General features: G+C 40.6%; 1 protein-coding gene and 1 long non-coding RNA gene across 3 annotated transcripts in view; one reads left to right on the top strand and one right to left on the bottom strand.

Moving 5' to 3' along the window:
- The window catches only part of LOC137331526 (uncharacterized), a 32799-nt gene extending 27025 nt beyond the window's left edge, over window positions 1-5774 (bottom strand). Inside the window, exons 1-2 of the long non-coding RNA XR_010965516.1 lie at window positions 5659-5774; window positions 4618-4706 (exon numbers count right to left, since the gene is read on the bottom strand). This is a non-coding gene — a long non-coding RNA (uncharacterized lncRNA). The remainder of the gene's footprint in view (window positions 1-4617; window positions 4707-5658) is intronic.
- si (sucrase-isomaltase) overlaps window positions 5502-20708 on the top strand; it is a 130942-nt gene continuing 115735 nt past the window's right edge. The window contains exons 1-4 of one of the 2 annotated variants that reach the window (XM_067995363.1): window positions 5502-5585; window positions 5683-5789; window positions 10217-10360; window positions 15614-15702. In XM_067995363.1, the coding sequence (XP_067851464.1) occupies window positions 10237-10360; window positions 15614-15702 (213 nt within the window). In that variant the 5' untranslated portion in view covers window positions 5502-5585; window positions 5683-5789; window positions 10217-10236. The remainder of the gene's footprint in view (window positions 5586-5682; window positions 5790-10216; window positions 10361-15613; window positions 15703-20708) is intronic. The other variant, XM_067995364.1, reaches the window with a different exon arrangement.

Here is a 20708-nt window from a genome sequence, read left to right on the forward strand (position 1 = left end):
CGTGCGGGCTATGTCTCGGGACTGTGACATGTGGGAGTTTGTGGACAGTTCGATTGTCCCGGATTGCCACATCTGCAGGAAATGTCTCTGCCTTGAGACACTCCGGCTCAGAGTCCTTGAGCTGGAGTGTGAGTTAGAGACATTCCGACACATGAGAGAGGGGGACTAATTTCTGGATAGTTTTCTCCAGAGTAAAGTCACACCTCAGAGGAAAGCACGGGTACAGAAAGGGGAGAGTGTGACTGTCAGTCAGCAGGGCAAGGAGGAACCGAGGGGAGATAGAGGAGGAGGTCGCGCAGACACTGGTCCTGTCCAACAGGTACAATGTACTTTCTACCTGTGAGGATAAGGATGCAGGCTGTGGGGTGGACAGCCAGAATGCTAACCATGACACTTTGGAGCAGGAGGCAGTCCAAGTGGGGGAGAAGCAGAATAGAAAGATTGTAGTCATAGGGGATTTGATAATCAGGGGGATAGATAGCATCCTCTGCAGTCGCGACCGAGAGCAAAGGAGGGTGTGTTCCCTACCTGGAGCAAAGGTAAAGGATATCTTGGAGCAACTGGAGAGGAACTTGGAAAAGGAGGGGGAAGATCCAGTTATTGAGTCCATGTTGGGACCAATGACATTGGGAAGAAAAGGGATGCACAAGATAATCTCATAGGTAATTATAGCAAAATTGCAGAAATATTGTATAATTACTTTGCCTCAGTATTTACCAGGGACACTAACAGGTTGGGCATGATATTAGAAAAAGAGATCAAAAAAGATACAAAGACATTTAAAGATAGAAAGGGGGGAGATAATTGATAAACTAATCAAACTTAGAGAGGATAAAACTCCTGGTCCGGATGGATTGCATCCATGCACATTAAAAAAAAACAACAACAACAACTTGCATTTTATATAGCGCCTTTAACATAGTAAAACATCCCAAGGCACTTCACAGGAGCATTAGCAAACAAAATTTGACACCGAGCCACATAAGGAGGTATTATGACAGGTAACCAAAAGCTTGGTCAAAGAGGTAAGTTTTAAGGAGTGTCTTAAAGGAGGAGAGAGAGGGAGAGAGGTGGAGAGGTTTAGGGAGAGAATTCCAGAGATTGGGGCCTAGGCAGCTGAAGGCATGGTCGCCAATGGTGGAGCAATTAAAATCGGGGATGCGCAAGAGACAAGAATTGGAGGAGCGCAGAGATTGCAGAGGGTTGTAGGGCTGGAGGAAGTTACAGAGGTAGGGAGGAGCGAGGCCATGGATGGATTTGAAAACAAGGATGACAATTTTAAAATCGAGTTGCTCCCAGACCAGGACCCAATGTAGGTTAGGAAGCACAGGGGTGATGGGAGAACGGGACTTGGTGCGAGTTTGGATATGGGCAGCTGAGTTTTGGATGAGCTGAAGTTTATGGAAGGTGGAAGATGGGAGGCCAGCCAGGAGAGCATTTGAAGTTAGGGAAGAGATAGCAGAGGCACTATTACGTATATATAAAAAAATCATTAGAAAAGGGATTAGTGCCAGAGGACTGGTGGACCGCTAATGTTATTCCTATACTTAAAAGGGGAGATAAAACAAGTCCAGGGAACAATAGACCAGTTGGGTTCGATGGTAGGAAATGTAATGAAATCTTTACTCAAAGATGTAATAGAAAAACATTTAGAAAATGAAAATATAATAAAGAATAGTCAGCATGGATTTCAGAAGGGAAAGTTACGTTTGACCAACCTTATTGAATTCTTTGAAGAAGTAACAGAAAGAGTAGACAAGAGTAATGTCGTCGATGTAATATATTTGGATTTTCAAAAGACCTTTGATAAAGTACTGCATTGTAGGTGACTAAGGTCTGAGCATGTGGAGTCAGGGAACAGGTAGCAGAGTCGATAGCAAGCTGGCTACAAAACAGAAAACAGAGAGTAGGGGTTACAGGTATCTACTCAGACTGGCAAAAGGTAGGAAGTGCTGCTCCACAGGGATCGGTGCTGGGACCACTGTTGCTCACAATTTACATTAACGATTTGGACTCGGGAATCTGAAGCACAATTTCAAAATTTGAGGACGACACCAAATTGGGGGGTATAGTTAGTACAAAGGAAGAGTGTATCAAAATGCAAGAAGAGGTTAATAAACTTGGAGAATAGGTGTGTAATTGGCAAATGAATTTCAATATAGATAAGTATGAGGTGGTGCATTTTGGTAGGGAGAATAAGGAGGCCGCATACTGCTTGGATAATAAGAGTCTAAGTGGGGTAGAGGAGCAAAGACATCTTGGGGTACAAATACTCAAATCACTAAAAGTAGCGATGCAGGTTAATAAGACCATAAAAAAAGCAAACCAAGCACTGGGGTTCATTTCTAAAGTGATAGAACTGAAGAGCAGAGAAGTTATGTTAAACTTGTGTAGAACCTTGGTTTGACCACACTTGGAGTACTGTGAACAGTTCTGGTCTTCCTATTATAAAAAGGATATAGAAGCATTAGAGAAGGTGCAAAACGATTCGCAAGGATGATACCAGAACTGAAAGGATATACTTATCAGGAAAGGCTGAACAGGCTGGGGCTCTTTTCTCTCGAAAGGAGAAGGCTGAGGGATAACCTGATAGAGACCTTTAAGATAATGATAGGGTTTGATGGAGTAGACGTAGAGAAAATGTTTTCACTTGTGGGGGAATCCAAAACTATAGGTCATATATATAAGATAGTCACTGCTAAATCCAATAGGGAATTCAGGAGAAAATTCTTTACCCAAAGAGTGGTAAGAATGTGGAACTTGCTACCACAAGGAGCAGTTGAGGCAAACAGCATAGATGCATTTAAGGGGAAGCTAGATAAGCACATGAGGGAGAAAGGAATAGAAGATTATACTGATAGGGTTAGAGGAAGAGGGGTGGGAGGAGGCTCAAATGGAGCGTAAATGCTGGCATAGACCAGTTGGGCCGAATGGCTTGTTTCTGTGCTGTAGACTCAATGCAACTCGGTGTAATTTGATTGCTAATGGTGTTTTGTCAATGTCGCTTGATAGACATTCATATTGTGTGGTACGTGACTTATGTGTTATGGATCGGTCACAAATATAAAACAATAGTGAAGTATTATTGTTGGGGAGATATCATTCACACTATTATTTACAGTGCCTTACTCTAATGTGATAGGAATAATTATTCATGGTATGTTAGTCTTTTGTGACCCATTCTTTCTAATTTCATGCTCACTGAATGTGAGAAACGTTAAAGCACTGCACAATATATGGGCCAATATCTCTGACAATAGAATCTCTGGTTGTGCACGAAAATCACAGAGAATGTTAAATTTTAATAATTACTCATTGTTGCTCAATGTGATGTAATAACGGTGGAGAGGGAAACAGCAGCATGAAGGGCAGCAGCATGGCCATTGAGGGTGAGAGGTCAGGGGAGCATGGCAGCAAGGCTGGGTTTTGGGCGGGGTGGGGGGTGCAACAGCAAAGCATGCTAGGCAGACAGAAGCCTTAACAAAAAAAGTTTAAAAGCCAGGTGCAATGGGAAAAACAGGCCTAGGAGCACGTCACCATGGTGATTGATGCAGGTGCACAAAAGAGGTATTTCAGTGTTTTGCTAATCACACAAGATCAATTGACGAATGAAAGAAGAGCCAATTTTGGAGATTGAGAGAGTTTACTAAAGTGCCCAGTGAGCCAAGAACCAGAATGGCATCTCAGACCATCGCAGCTCACATTAACCTTCAGGATTCATCTACTAGGAACTGGGTTGGTACTCTCCAAATTCAGTTCATGTAGGGCCTTATGTCCATGAGGAGGAGACTTTCAGCTTATCAGTCTGGTAAGGGATTCAAACCTAGTTCTAATCCTAGATCTCACAGTGAAAGGATGGTGTCCTAAAATGTTGAACCCAAAGTATATATTTTAATTTTGTTTTTAGTACTAAATTTTTGTTAGCTCTGTCATCGCTAGTGAATAGGGCACTTTTTACTATTTTGGGTACCCAGAGTCAGTATTAGCTCTCTTAGGTCAGGTACAACATTGGAAGGTAGAGAATAAAGTAGGCTTTTCTGTGCGAGTGCATATTGGAAAATCGTGGGCTGGGGGTATGATATGTACTTCCCAGCATGTGCCAGAAGCGCAGAATAGAAAATTTCCACTGAAAGCTCTTCCATTCCGAAGCAGCAACGGCCCTGATATTTACTCGGAGCCAGGAAGAAAGCAGGTGGGGGGATTTTCAGACAGGAAACCTGGAATTAAGGGTTTCCCGCATGTGATGATTTTGACGGTAGGATTTTTTCAACAGGTTTCACGCTCAACAGCCAGCCAGATTGACAGGCTGACTGCCTGTCGGGTGGCAAAGCAGCCGGCAAGAGGTCGGGGACTTTGGGGTTTGGATGTGGGGGGTCAGGGAGAGATCGGGGTTTTGGGGGTTTGGATGCGGGGGTTGGGGAGAGATCGTAGTATTCGGGGTTTGGATGTGGGGCCGATCGCGGGGGTGGTGGGGAAGTTGGACATTGTGGAGGGGGATGTTGGACATCATGGGAGGAGGGTCGGCCGATTGCGGGTGTTTAAAAGGTAAACTTGATGAGCCGCGGGGAAGCATTCCTGCACCTCCTGGCCCTCAAGCATTGCCATAAAGTCACTTACTTTATGCATCCGGCCCATCTCATCTCCTTTCACCTGCCGGGATTCCTGCAGCCCGGGAAACCTGTGCTGGAGGTGTTAAATTCTATTGCCTGTTGAATTCAATTGAAAATCACTTCATTAACATCTGCTAATCATCTGAATTGCTCAGACTGACTCGCCTGTACTTATTATTGACCCACCTCTGGCGAGTAGATTACTCACACACAGCCAAACACGCCTCCGTTAAGCCCGAAAGTTGGAGCTGGGTTGAGGTCGTGCTTCAAATTTCTATTATTTTAACTTCCTACCTGTTCCAACCCACCCATTCTTGGGGGTTAAAATTTCCCCAATGTGTCAGAACTCCAACCTCCATTGAGGAGTTTCTGCTGCATTTCTTGAACTATCCATCTTTTTGGACTCTTTGGGTAAGATTGCTAATTCAATGCCAAAATAGCATTAAGTTGTGAGGGTTTTGGTACTGGGGTCCGGCCTACTAGAAATTGGGTTGAGACTGGCCAAATTCAATTCAAGTAAGTATGTTACAAAATAAACTTAAGTAATATTGTAAAGGACTTCTATCATCATTGGAGCATAGTTAAAATAGGAATTAGGATACAAATCTTAGAAGCTGTGTGAGTTTAAAAATTACCTGTTTTGCCATCACAGTAACCCTTCCGGATTTTAGTTAATACTTTAAAATGAGGCATTTTACAGTTAAAAACAAGCACAGAGCCCAATGTCCTAAAGTGGTAATTAAATAACGATCCTTTCAAACATAGGAAGATTCAAGAAAACAACCAACATTTAACCAGCGGTGAATAATTAACAGCTAATGTCGTGAGCAGCTATACTTTCACACAGCAACCGTACAATGATTCCTCCCACATTTTTTTTTGGCTACAGGTCACACAATACAAGAAATATTAAACTTATGTAATACTTTAACTTCTTATCAGTGTAGTTAAGTCCATGGAGGACAAGGCTAAGGGGTAGGAGAAAAACAATTTATGATCGTTTTATTGTCCTGTAGGTATGTTGCTTTCTATCTAATTTGTTACTCACGTTTTTGTAATTCATATTGTATAGCAGGAGGTGTTACTCAGGTTTCAAAATAAGAATCAAAAGTTCTTGAACATCACTCAGTATCCTGTCCTAACGGACAAAGCTTGGAACAGGAGGAAAATATCACCAAAGTAAGAGTTCATTCTTGCGTTTATCTTTGCTTTGTTTAACCAATGTTGTTCCTCTCGGGTCTCTGCCAGGCTATCTACTGAATATGTTTGTCATATTTTATTGCTTCATTGCCTTGAGAACTATTTTACTACATTACTAAGACAGTACATCTTTGAACAAACTTTTGAATAATTCAGGCTGTCATCGCCTGTTTTATATCGTAGTGTATCTAGTCACTTTCTGTAATTATGCTCTTAAATCAACTTTCCTTTTCTGAAAATCTGTCTACATGTGAAGGCTCATACCTATTGGCTTCAGGCATTACACGTTTCATGAGGCATTGAAATTTAATTGTTTTATACCATTTTGTAACACGTAAGAAAACTGGAACCAACAGTCATAGCATATTTTAGCTCCATCACAGATGTTCTTGTATATCTAATTCAGATAAAATTATAAAACAGAACATGCTGGAAATGCACACTCGGGACAGTCAGTTAATGTTTCAGGTGTGACCCTTCACTATTCATGATTTCTCTTATTTGTAGATGGGTATTGTGATAAAGTTCAGTATTTTATATATTTAATTCAGTTTTTCAAATTGTGCCGAGTGATTTCATAAGTTAGTGATATCTGTTAGGTTTTTGAAATGTTCGATGCAATTATTTTCCTCGTTTGATTTGATGTCAAATAAAACTTCTTTGATCTTTCAGTTAGATTGCGAGTTTAATATTAATTTGTTTAGTAGGACTGAACTATCTGTTATATAGACATTTAAAAAATGATAAGACTTTTCCAGTGGAGGGTTAAAGTTTAAACCCCTACATCAATTTCTTGAAATTGTGTAATAAAAAGTAAATTAGTCAAGGCATGGACATTTGAAAGTTGTGATGTATGCATGCTTACTGTAATGACTTCTGAATTAAGGTTATGGAAATATTTTGTTTTACTCAATAAACAACTAAAAATAGGAGCAATGCCAAATTGCAATTGCCAAGTTTGTTAACCAGCAATATTAAATGGCTTTCCACTCCATCATTACTACTTTAAAAAATCAAGCAGTCCAAAAGAAAAATGGCCAACTCTGACAATTGTTTTTGTCTATTTCTGTTTACTTTTTTGACCATCCTTGTTTAAGCAGTGAGTGCTGTTGACACAATTGGAGAGGTGTACTGAGCCTGACGATGTGAGAGATTTGAACAGAAGAAAATAAGAACATAAGAAATAGGAGCAGGAGTAGGCAATACAGTCCCTCGAGCCTGCTCCGCCATTCAATAAGATCATGGCTGATCTTCAACCTCAACTCCACTTTTCCGCCCAATCCCCGTATCCCTTGATTCCCCTAGAGTCCAAAAATCTATCTATCTCAGCCTTGAATATACTCAATGACTCAGCCCTCTGGGGTAGAGAATTCCAAAGATTCACAACCCTCTGAGTGAAGAAATTCCTCCTCCTAAATGGCCGATCCCTTATCCTGCGACTGTGCCCCCCAGTTCCAGACTTTTCAGCCGGGGGAAACAACCGCTCAGCTTCTACCCTGTAAAGCCCCCTCAGAATCTTATGTTTCAATGAGATCATCTCTCATTCTTTTAAACTCCAGAGAGTACAGGCCCATTCTACTCAATATCTCTTCATACGATAACCCTCTCATCCCAGGAATCAATCTAGTGAAACTTCATTGCACTGCCTCTAAGGCAAGTATATCCTTCCTTGGATAAAGAGATCAAAACTCCAAGTGAGGTCTCACCAAAGCCCTGTACAATTGTTGTAAGGCTTGCTTACTCTTGTACTCCAATCCCCTTGCAATAAAGGCCAACATGCCATTTGCTTTCCTAATTGCTTGCTGTACCTGCATGCTAACTATTTGTGTTTGTTGTACGAGGACACCCAGATCTCTCTGAACACCCGCATTAATAGTTTTGCACCATTTAAAAAATATTCTGTTTTTCTATTCTTCCTACCAAAGTGAATAACTTCATATTTCTCCCACGTTCTACTCCATCTGCCATCTTCTTGCCCACTCACTTAACCTGTCTATATCCCTTTGCAGACTCTTTGTGTCCTCCTCACAGCTTACTTTCCCACATAGCTTTGTATCATCAGCAAACTTGGATACATTACACTTGGTCCCTACATTTAAGTCATTAATATAGATTGTAAATAGCTGAGGCCCAAGCACTGATCCTTCCGGCACCACATTAATTACAGCTTGCTAACCTGAAAATGACCCGTTTATTCCTAATCTTTGTTTTCTGTCTGTTAACAAATCCTCTATCCATGCTAATATATTACCCCCAACCCCATGAGCCCTTATCTTGTGTAACAACCTTTTATGAGGCACCTTATTGAATGCCTTTTGAAAATCAAAATATACTACATCCTCTGGTTCCCCTTTATCTACCCTGCTAGTTACATCCTCAACAAACTCTAATAAATTTATCAATCATGATTTCCCTTTCATTAAATCTTGTTGACACTGCCTAATCATATCATGATTTTCTAAGTGCCCTGTTACCACTTCCTTAATAATAGATTCCAGCATTTTCCTGACTACTGATGTCAGTCTAACTGGTCTATAGTTCCCCGTTTTCTCTCTCCCTCCTTTCTTGAATAGTGGGTTACATTTGCTACCTTCCAATCCGCTGGGACCGTTCTAGAATCTAGGGAGTTTTGGAAGATCACAACCAAAGCATCTACTATCTCTGTAGCCACCTCTATTAGAACCATAGGATGTAAGCCATCAGGTCCAGGGCATTTATTGGCTTTTAGTCCCATTAGTTTCTCCATTACTTTTTCTCAACTGATATTAATTACTTTAAGTTCCTCACTCTCATTAGCCCCTTGGTTCCCCATTATTTCTGGTATGCTTTTTGTGTCTTCTACTGTGAAGACAGATACAAAATATTTGTTCAACATCTCTGCCATTTACTTATTCCCCATTATAATTTATCCTGTTTCAGCCTCTCAGGGACCCTTGTTTACTTTTGCTACTCTCTTCCTTTTTACATACTTGTAGAAGCTCTTACAATCTGTTTTTATATTTCTTGCTAGTTTATTTTCATATTCTATTTTCTCCCCTTTAAGCAATTTTTTGGTCATCCTTTGCTGGTTTCTAAAACGTTCCCAATCCTCAGGCTTACTACTCTTCTTGGCAACATTATAGGCCTTTTCTTTCTATCTAATACTATCCTTAATTTCTTTATTTAGCCACAGATGAATTACTTTTCCCATGGATTTTTTATTTCTCAATGATATTCGTTGAGAATATTGAAATATTTCTTAAATGTTTGCCACTGCTTATCGACCATCACGCCCTTTCATCTAATTTCACAATCTACCTTTGCCAACTCGCCCCTCATACCTATGTAATTGGCTTTGTTTAAGTTTAAGATTCTAGTTTCTGGCTTAAGTATGTCACTCTCAAACTCAGTGTGAAATTCTATCATATTATGATCACTCTTCCCCAAAGGATCCATTACTGTGAGAATACGAATTAACCCTGTCTGAATACACAGTACAAGATCTAAAATAGCCTGTTCCCTGGTTGGTTCCATGATGTATTGTTCTAGGAAACTGTCTCAAATGGATTCCTTGAAATAGCCTACACAGTTGAAAGGATAGGATCATTAAGTTGTCTGAGTATCTTGTAATGTTAATTACAACTTCCCTCATACTACTAGAATGAGTAACTCTCCAAAACAAGATATATCCTGATGATTTTATCAGTGCTCTCTATTTTATTCAACATTTCAGAAACCAAACAGGATGGAAGAGAAACTAAAGAGCTGTTGAAGTTAACAATACTTTAGTAGTGGATGGCTGTTTATTTTGTACTATGAACTGAGGATAAGACAGGTTGACATGAATTGAGGCTATTATTCTAATTTGATTGTTCTACAATTTTGTTTTGTGGCCATTTGCAGCTTTTAGAAAGCTCCTGCTCCCTGGGTTCAGAGTAATGAGGAAGTCTTAATTGGTGGTTATTGACTGGCACCCCATTATATGTTAGAGTGCCCTGTAAGAATGCCTTCAATTAGGTCTTCAATTAAATCTGAATATAAAGGGGTTTCATTTTTCTGGGGGTTCTTCCAATTGTCTGCCATAACTTCTACAGGAGATCTTTGGAAACCACAGAGAAACGACAGAAGAACCTCACCCAGTCAGAACACAGCAACCAAATTATTTTTAATGGTTTGTTTGTACTTGGAACAATGGTAAATCTCTCTCTTTAAATGTGTCCATATCAAGCTCAGGGAATGATGAGAGTGTTGAAATTATAAGGACAAGAGAATAAAGAAAGTATGGCAGCAATTGAAGCCGACTTTTCCAACATAAAGGAAACTAATGAAGAATGTGAGTGAAGGGTAGTGAGCAGAATGTGGCTTTGTCCTCTGTGTAAGCATCATGACATTATAATATTACTTGTACTCATTTATTTCCTGACTAGGTTTCTGCTTGATCTGACAAATGGCGAGAAGAAAGTTTTCTAATTTGGAAACGATACTTATTGCTTTGTTCATCTTAGTGGTTATTGTAGCCATTGTTTTAATTGCACTTTTAGCCACTGGCCAACCAGGAACTATTGACAAAGGTAAAAAGAAAAAAAATCCAGAGATATTCTGTATTATTAATCATTTTGTTTTCTTTACTGTAGTTTTATAACAAAACAATTATACAATAATGATAAACATGTCTAAAATTTAAAGCAAATATTAAATTTGGCTTGGCACGTATTATTGAAAGATGGATTCAAAGCTGCATTCACACCTGGGATTCCCTCACTTTGGAAAATGTAATTTTACATCAAGGTCTATACTTTAGCTATATTCAAAGGTCATATTCTTAATTGATGTCTTGTTGCATGAAGAAAAAATATATAATTCCAGCCCTAATGTTTACCAGTACAACCTTATCAATTCATTTGTGGTCTGTTTGTTGTATTTGAAAAGATAGTATAAGAACATAAGAACATAAGAAACAGGAGCAGGAGTAGGCCAATCGACCCCTCGAGCCTGCTCCGCCATTCAATAAGATCATGGCTGATCTGATCCTAACCTCAAATCTAAATTCATGTCCAATTTCCTGCCCGCTCCCCGTAACCCCTAATTCCCTTTACTTCTAGGAAACTGTCTATTTCTGTTTTAAATTTATTTAATGATGTAGCTTCCACAGCTTCCTGGGGCAGCAAATTCCACAGACCTACTACCCTCTGAGTGAAGAAGTTTCTCCTCATCTCAGTTTTGAAAGAGCAGCCCCTTATTCTAAGATTATGCCCCCTAGTTCTAGTTTCACCCATCCTTGGGAACATCCTTACCGCATCCACCCGATCAAGCCCCTTCACAATCTTATATGTTTCAATAAGATCGCCTCTCATTCTTCTGAACTCCAATGAGTAGAGTCCCAATCTACTCAACCTCTCCTCATATGTCCACCCCCTCATCCCTGGGATTAACCGAGTGAACCTTCTTTGTACTGCCTCGAGAGCAAGTATGTCTTTTCTTAAGTATGGACACCAAAACTGTATGCAGTATTCCAGGTGCGGTCTCACCAATACCCTATATAACTGCAGCAATACCTCCCTGTTTTTATATTCTATCCCCCTAGCAATAAACGCCAACATTCCGTTGGCCTTCTTGATCACCTGCTGCACCTGCAAACTAACTTTTTGATTTTCTTGCACGAGGACCCCCAGATCCCTTTGTACTGCAGTACTTTCCAGTTGCTCGCCATTAAGATAATAACTTGCTCTCTGATTTTTCCTGCCATAGTGCATAACCTCACATTTTCCAATATTGTATTGCATCTGCCAAATCTCCGCCCACTCGCCCAGCCTGTCTATATCCCCTTGTAGGTTTTTTATGTCCTCCTCACTCTCTACTTTCCCTCCCATCTTTGTATCATCTGCAAACTTTGATATGTTACACTCGGTCCCCTCCTCCAAATCGTTAACATAGACTGTAAAGAGTTGGGGACCCAGCACCGACCCCTGCGGAACACCACTGGCTACAGGTTGCCAGTCCGAGAATGAACCATTTATCCCAACTCTCTGCTTCCTGTTAGATAACCAATCCTCCACCCATGCCAGAATATTACCCCCAATCCAGTGATTCTTTATCTTGAGCAATAATCTTTTATGTGGCACCTTGCCGAATGCCTTCTGGAAGTCCAAATACACCACGTCCACTGGTTCCCCTTTATCCACCCTATACGTTATATCCTCAAAGAACTCAAGCAAATTTGTCAGACATGACTTCCCCTTCGTAAAGCCATGCTGACTTTGTCCTATTAAATTATGTTTATCCAAATGTTCTGCTACTGTCTCCTTAATAATAGACTCCAAAATTTTACCCACCACAGATGTTAAGCTAACTGGTCTATAATTTCCAGCCTTCTGCCTACTACCCTTTTTAAATAAGGGTGTTACATTGGCAGTTTTCCAATCTGCCGGGACCTTTGCCGAGTCCAGAGAATTTTGGAAAATTATTACCAAAGCATCCACAATTCCGACTGCCACTTCCCTCAAGACCCTAGTATGTAAGCCATCAGGTCCAGGTGATTTATCCGCCTTGAGTCCCATTAATTTACTGAGTACCAATTCCTTAGTGATTTTAATCGTATTTAGCTCCTCCCCCCCCTAGAGCCCCCTGTTTGTCCAGTGTTGGGATATTCTTAGTGTCCTCTACCGTAAAGACTGCAACAAAATATTTGTTCAGCATTTTTGCCATCTCCATGTTTCCCACCATTAATTTCCCGGTCTCATCCTCTAAAGGACCTACGTTTGCCTTAGCCACCCTTTTTCTTTTTATATAACTGTAGAAACTCTTGCTATCTGTTTTTATATTTTTTGCTAATTTATTTTCATAATCTATCTTCCCTTTCTTAATCAATCCTTTCGTTACTTTTTGCTGTCTTTTGAAGACTTCCCAATCTTCTATCCTCCCACTAAGTTTGGCTACCTTATATGTCCTTGTTTTTAGTCGGATACTATCCTTAATTTCTTTACTTCGCCACGGATGGCTGTCATTCCTTTTACACCCTTTTTTCCTCAGTGGTATATTTTTTTTTTTCAAGTTGTAAAATAACTCCTTAAATGTACACCACTGCTCATGTACTGTCTTACCCTTTAATCTATTTTCCCAGTCCACTTTAATCAATTCCGCTCTCATACCATCATTATCTCCTTTATTCAAGCTCAGTACGCTTGTTTGAGAACCAACCTTCTCACCCTCTAATTGGATATGGAATGTAACCATGTTATGGTCACTCATTCCAAGGGGATCCTTAAATAGGACATTATTAATTAATCCTGGCTCATTGCACAGGACCAGGTCCAAGGTTGCTTGCCCCCTTGTAGGATCAGTTACATACTGCTCAAGAAATCCATCCCTAATACACTCAATAAACTCTTCCTCAAGGCTGCCCTGCCCAATTTGATTTGTCCAGTTAATATGATAGTTAAAATCCCCCATAATTATAGCTGTTCCCTTATTACATGCCCCGACTATTTCCTGATTAATACTTCTTCCAGCAGAGTTGCAACTATTAGGAGGCCTATATACTACGCCCACGAGTGTTTTTTGCCCCTTATTATTCCTTATCTCTACCCAAACTGTTTCATTATCCTGATCCTTTGTCCCAATATCTTTTCTCTGTATTACAGTGATTCCTTCCCTTATTAACATAGACACCCCACCTCCCCTTCCTTCCTGTCCTTCCTGATTGTTAAATACCCTGGCATATTTAATTCCCAGTCGTTGTCACCCTGTAGCCATGTTTCTGTAATGGCCACAAGATCATACCCATACGTCGTTATTTGTGCCGTTAACTCGTCCATTTTGTTACGAATGCTACGTGCATTCAGATAAAGAACTTTCAAATATGTTTTGTGACACTTAGTTCCTGCTTTTTCCTTTTTTAACACTTTACCTTTTACTCCATACCTTCTGTCCCTTCCTGATACGCTTTCCTCTGTGTCCCTGCTCAGGTTCCCAACCCCCTGCCACAGCTTTGATGCTGGATTAATCGCCTTACGCCTTCTAGTTTTCATTTTATCTGTCGTGCCTAAAGTACCTAAAGTGCCTAAAGTACACTTTCTTTCCGCTGCTCTACGCTTTTCCCTCTCACTTGTTCTTGAACAACTGTTTGTACTATTTGTATTGTAGATTTCCCCTGGGTCTTCCCCTCTCTTGCTGCTCTCAACTTTATTCCCTTCTGAGTCCCCGCTCAGGTTCCCATCCCCCTGCCACTCTAGTTTAAACCTTCCCCAACAGCACTAGCAAACACTCCCGCGAGGACATTGGTCCCGGTCCTGCTCGGGTGTAACCCGTCCCGCTTGTTCAGGTCCCACCTTCCCCAGAACCGGTCCCAATGTCCCAGGAATCTAAATCCCTCCCTCCTACACCATTCCTGCAGCCACGCATTCATCCTGTCTATACTCCTGTTCCTATACTCACTAGCACGTGGCACCGGTAGTAATCCTGAGATCACTACCTTTGAAGTCCTGCTTTTTAATTTATCTCCTAACTCCTTAAATTCACCTTGCAGGACCTCATCCCTTTTTTTACCTATGTCGTTGGTACCAATATGGACCATGACTACTGGCTGTTCACCCTCCCCCTCCAGAATGCCCTGCAGCCGCTCCGTGACATCCTTGACCCGAGCACCAGGGAGGCAACTTGCCATCCTGGAGTCACGTGTGCGGCCGCAGAAACGCCTATCTGTTCCCCTTACAATGGAATCCCCTATCACTATAGTCCTGCCACTCTTCTTCCTCCCCTCCTGTACAGCAGAGCCACCCGTGGTGCCCCGAACCTGGCTCTTGCTGCTTTCCCCTGATAAGCCATCTCCCCCAACAGTATCCAAAGCAGAATATCTGTTTGAGAGGGAGATGGTCCCAGGGGACTCCTGCTTTACCTGCCCAGTCCTTTTACTCTGCCTGGCGGTCACCCATTTCCTTTCTGCCTGCGTATTCTTTACCTGCGGTGTGACCACCTCACTGAACGTGCTATCCACGATAGTCTCAGCATCGCGGATGCTCCACAGTGAGTCCACCCGCAGCTCCAGCTCCGAAAGACGGTTAGCCAGTAGCTGCAGCTGGACACACTTCCTGCACACATGGTCGCCGGGGACACTGGTAGTGTCCATGACTTCCCACATAGTGCAGGAGGAGCATATCACGGGTGCGAGCTGTGCTGCCATGACTTGCCTTAGACTCCTAGACTCTCTTCCCGCTCTAGGCCTCCCCTTTTATACTCTGCTCACCTCTCGGACTCTCCTGCCTCACCTGTGATGTCGCACAGTAGTTGTCTCTTGGTGCAGGTCTGCTGCTGCTTTTATTCCACAATCTCAGTCTTCTACTCTCAGATCCACTGCCGCTCTGCGGGAAAAGTTAGGAAAAGCAAGGCAAAGCAGCACCTCCTTCCCCCACTTCACCGAACTCCCACACTTACCGAACTCTCAGCACACTGTGTATCCGCACACCATGCACTGACAGGCCCCTGTATTTCTACAGTTGAGACTCAGATGAGTCAGGCCTGCCCCACCTTCAAGTACCAGTTGAATCTAGCTAACCAATTAACTTGCTACAGCAGCTCTCTGCTGAAGCCTGACAGAAACTTAAAAATTTAAACTTTTAAATTGACCTTAAACAGTTGAAGCAATATGCACTAGATTTAAAGAGATTAACCATTAAACTCCCACACTTACGAACTCTCAGCACACTGTGTATCCGCACACCGTATGAGAATCATCTTTACTTAAAATACTTTGCTTAAAGACTATTCAGAATTTTGGCTGGAATTGGTGTACTTCTAATGTTCCTGAATCTCTGTTTGTACTTTCACAGGTGCAGCCCAACCTTTCATCCCATCCTGTCCATTCTGCATTCTCGATAGTGATCGAGTCAACTGCTTTCCAGATGATGGAGCTTCAAGGGTCAGTTTAGAAAATATCTTCTAAAGTTTTGGGAGAACTTGCCCTACACAAAATGTGACATCTTATTTTATGCAAGACACTTCTTTAGTAATAGACTACTGTACTCTGTAAATGTATAACCCTTACATTTATTGTGAGATCTTAATGGGACTCCCCTGAAATGATTCACGTGGTGTTGGAAAAAATGTTCTGCAGAGGCCAGTTCAAGGTTAATGACTTCATTCTGTAGTGTATATTAATACAACAGCATCAAAAAGGCAATGCATAAAATTTCAACTAAAAGGGCTACAAGTGAGATACTTGAATCCATTTTCACTATAATTAGCTTGTCTGGTCCAATAATTTAACTCCTCATCTCAAAGCAGTATTAGTCTTAGCTTTGACTTTTATGTTAGATGCATACCCGATGATATTATCCATTCACTGGAGAATGGGTAGTTTAGACACTTACCAGTAAATTTAAGAGTAAATCATGATTTTATACCTTAAATGTTTGTGTGAAATTTTCACTTCCTTTAGTGCCAATAGGAGTCATACTGATGAAATTGGAAGTTAAAGCTCAGTGTGCTTTACCCCTCTTCTCTTCACTTAATTTCTTCAACCAATGGATTCATTCATAAGAAATAGTAAAAAAGATGCTGCATAATTTTTCAAAACCGAGTGTGCATGTGTCTGAATGTTTGTACTTGGTGAGGAATAACAGTGCTTGGTGAGGATTCAAACCAAGGTTCAACAGGTGAAAAGATAATGTATCAACTTTCTGTGCCACCCAATCTCTACATATTGAATAAATTGGGTTTATACAAGAGACCGAATATTTAATTGAATTTTTAAAAATATATTGTTTGTGATTTTTGTTACTATGCTGTATTTTCTTCCCAAAATATTTAGCATTATTCAAGTTTACCACAATAGCTTCCAAAATTACCAAGCGCATTGGGCCAGAAATCGCTCCCTAATTAATGGAAGAGCTCAATGGTGCTCTCCGTTTTTAGTGACGAATTGAAGGAGCAAGTTCCCTCGTTTGCACATGTGCAGTGAAATACGGAAATCTGGAACTAGCTCCTGGTGGCTCGCCAGCGATATGACAGCTTCGAATTAAAGGAACATCACACTTTTTAATCAGAGAAATCATTGAAAAAGTGCAAACTTGCTTATGTGCCCAGTTGGTAAGTAACTAATTATGCCACCAAACAGGTAGGCTTAAAAATACCAGGTCTAAACTAAGTTTTATCAGCGCGGTTAGTCTTAATGACTGCCAAACATCTAAAAATTAACTTTTAAAAATGTGGAGTCTCATATTACTCCTCATTTTAATAGTTTTGAAATTGATTTTTTTTTCCTTTTCTCTTCTTTCTCTTTAATATAATTCAATTATTTATTTGACTTTTTATTTAAAAAAATGTAATTTTTTTATTTACAATGACATCCAGAATACTAACTTTAAATGAATGAAGTCTGCTTGCCTGCCTAAGCAATGCAGCCTGAATCTGTGGACGCGACTTCTCTTCCTGTCAGATTTTGTGGGTGTTTCTTCTCCTCACACACTTTTCCAGCTGAGTGGCAACTCAAGCTGCTCAAAGGCTGGGTTGATAGTGCACATTCTTTTTTTATGTTCAAATTCAAGCAATTCGATGCCACAGAGCCCGCTGTAAGTAAATTTGTTAATTTAGTTTGCAGGAGCATAGCCTCGCTGCTTGGAGCGATTTCTGGCTCATGACTTTTGAGAGGACTTTAAAGAGTAGAAATACCAGTTGGTGAACTCCACATTTGAATGGTTAACATACTCATACTAATTCCTAATGCTCTATTTAAAATATAGAGCACATAGAAAGAAAGATAGAATTGTATTTATATAGCATCTTTCACAACCTTATGATGTCCCAAAGCGCTTTGTAGGCAGTGAAGAACTTTTGAAGTATAGTCACTGTTTTAATGTAGGAAACGTGGCAGCTAATTTGCCCACAGCAAGGTCCCACAATCTACAATGAGCTAAATAGCTAGATAATCTGTTTTAGTTATGTTGGTTGAGGGATAAATATTGGCCAGGACACAGGGAAAACTCCCCGGCTCTTTTTTCAATAATGGCATGGGATCTTTTGCATCCACCTGAGAGGGCAGGCAGGGTCTTGGTTTAACATCTCTTCCGAAAGATTGAACCCTGATCCAAATAAACCTCCGGCCACAGAACTGGTCACATCCCCAGCACCGAAGCACGAGTTTCCTCCAATTGCGTTTTTTTGGAGGGGTTCATTACATTGCGCCCGGATTCTCAGGCACACAGGTACCCGTGGTCATATGAATCCAATGCAAATTAGTTGACCAGCAGTGAATTAAAGCCTCGGGCCTGATCCGCTGCTGCAGAAGTTATACAACTTTAATAAAACTTGAAGGATGACTCATTTTCTGGCTATTCCTCTGCAGGAAGGGAAAAGTTAAAAATACCTCAGGCTCTGTACAGAGCGATTTAAATTAATTGCTGTAAAAGTTTGCAGGACAGAGAGATAAGTGCTGCTTACCTTGTATTCTCCAGCCTCGCTCTGAAGGAAGACATTTTTCCCCCCTCACCTTATATACTGCCCCACACCAGCACATTGAGGCCCCATGGGCTCTGTTCAAGTCACAAATCGATCATGCTCGATTATGCTGGTTGATTGCACCGATTTATGGGAGATTTTAAATTCGGGTTTATGTTAATTAGTTTGCACAGAAACTTGAGCGCAATTTCACCTGGGCTAGATGGGCATAGTGTCGGGTGCATTTTGGGCGCAATTTCCTGATTGCGCCCATGGAGGAAACTTCAGGCCATTAATGTTTTAAGCCTTCATCAGAACTGTCATGGTCAGTGAGGAAAAGCATCTTTATAGGAATGCCATAAAAGGAGGAGGGGACAGCAACAGATAGACATTAATGGATTTAAATTCTTCTGGTAGTAATTGCATCAAATTCCTTTGTATATTATTTTAACAGTTATTGACCCATTTAAAATAAACAACTGTTTATGTGAATGCATTAAATAACTATGGAGGAAATTAAACCCTTGTGAGGTCCAATATGCTATTTTCGCAAAGAAAATATTACCATTCACAGCAACAGTTTATGGAATATGGCTTGATTCCATGGTGACATGGGTCCACTGTGTACAGAACACTATGTAAGTACAAGTCTGACCATCACATTATGCCTATTATTATGGGGATTAATGAGTAAGATGTTTTTGGATCATAACCAAGAAGTTTCCTCAATCGCTGATAAAGGCAAATAAATTATGATTAATTTAGACACAGTTAGGCAGAATATTATAGGTTTATTCTATAACATTTTTCTTACTATATTTTGCCCAGCACAGGTATAGCAGACAGTCAGCTACTTCATTTAAAATCGCAAATCCCAATGTGCAATAACAAATCAATTGCTTATAACAGAAGTTAATGTCACTTTAATTAGTCATTGTAAGCGATTGATTTATTATTGGACTTTATTGCCAGGATTTGGGATTTAATTTAATTTAGAACTATACTACACAATGGGATCAATGGTAGGATGATGAACGTGGGGTAATTTTCCAACTTTATGTTTCCAGCAGGCAACCTTGCCCACTGATTTTTTGGGGAATTTGGGCATACGTTGCACAGCAGTGCAATGCTGAAAAAAAATACTCCTGTAATAACAACAGGTGCATGCTAGGAGTATCAGCCAAAACTGCAATGTAACTTCACACAAGTGACGGAAATAACTGTGTCTGGAAAATATAAGAAATAATTGATGGAATTGTTGGGCACCACATTTAATGGACAAAACTCCCACGTGGAAGCTAGTTCACTATAAATGGCTTGTACTGTTTAGATGTAAAAAAAAATTGACTATTGACCTTATTGCAAGTTTACAATCCTTTTATCATTGTGCCATTAGAAATCCAGGCAGACCTTTACCTATTTCAGCTGACTGTGCATAAACAGGCATGTTTTGCACATAGCAAAAAAAGTGTATCTAGCATGACAACTATGCACAGATTTTGTATGCTGACAAATTAACTAGTTGCTTCTGCACATTGTACCTGAACTAAAGTCCAAATGACTTTTATAGTCTACTACTAAAAGCAACTGGGAGTTGGACTAATCCTTTGATTTGGCTCCTGTTTATCATTGTGTCTGTATCGATTTAGATTAAATTCAATACAGTTCTTTGAGGAAATAATGCAGAATATTGATAAGAAAAATGTAGTGCACATTGTCTGTATGAACTTTCAAAGGGCATTTGATTAGATGCCTCATAGAAGGCTAGTTGATAAAATTAAGGCACATGGCATGGAAAGGAATGTGACAAAACCAGAGAAAGCAGTTAACAGATGTTTTTCCAAACTAGTGGTCAGAGTGAGGACCAATATATATAAATAATTTGGACTTGGGTATAGAGGACGCAGTAGCAAAATTTTCAAAAACAAGGAGCATGATTGCTAACTGTGAAGAGGATGGTAAGTGACTTCAGGAGACAGGCATACTAATAGATTGGACAGATAGATGTCAGATAAAATTCAATGTAAAGAAATATGAAGGGAGGTTTTGACTCCCTGCCCTTGGTGGAAACGGGGCGGTAGTGCAGTTAAAATGGCAGCGGTGGACTTACCGCCCTGTTCAACTTGGCATTTTAAACGTACTTTATTCCCCAGCTCTTGTCATTTCAAAGCTAACAGTTTCATGCTGCATTTATACCGAGACTGGTAGCTGCACTATGAGTTCCAACCAGGCAGCAGCCCATTTATATTGCCTGGTTGGAACTCCAATTCTTCAGCCCATGAGAGAGCTTTATGCTAGCATGGTTATATGCTTGTGAGGAACTCCTCTCCCGGTAATTCAACTTGAAATGTTTAGACAGTGGTGTCCATACATTAACTATAGGCCTTAAATCCCTGAGGAGGCCCAGAAGGCCCCTGAACCCTGGCTTGATAATGTACTGGAGCTACCTTCCATGTAGTACCATTCCTAAATGGTGTGAGACTGGCTCCT

The sequence above is a fragment of the Heptranchias perlo genome, chromosome 13 (assembly GCF_035084215.1).
Source record: "Heptranchias perlo isolate sHepPer1 chromosome 13, sHepPer1.hap1, whole genome shotgun sequence".
In the NCBI taxonomy this organism is placed as follows: Eukaryota; Metazoa; Chordata; class Chondrichthyes; order Hexanchiformes; family Hexanchidae; genus Heptranchias; species Heptranchias perlo.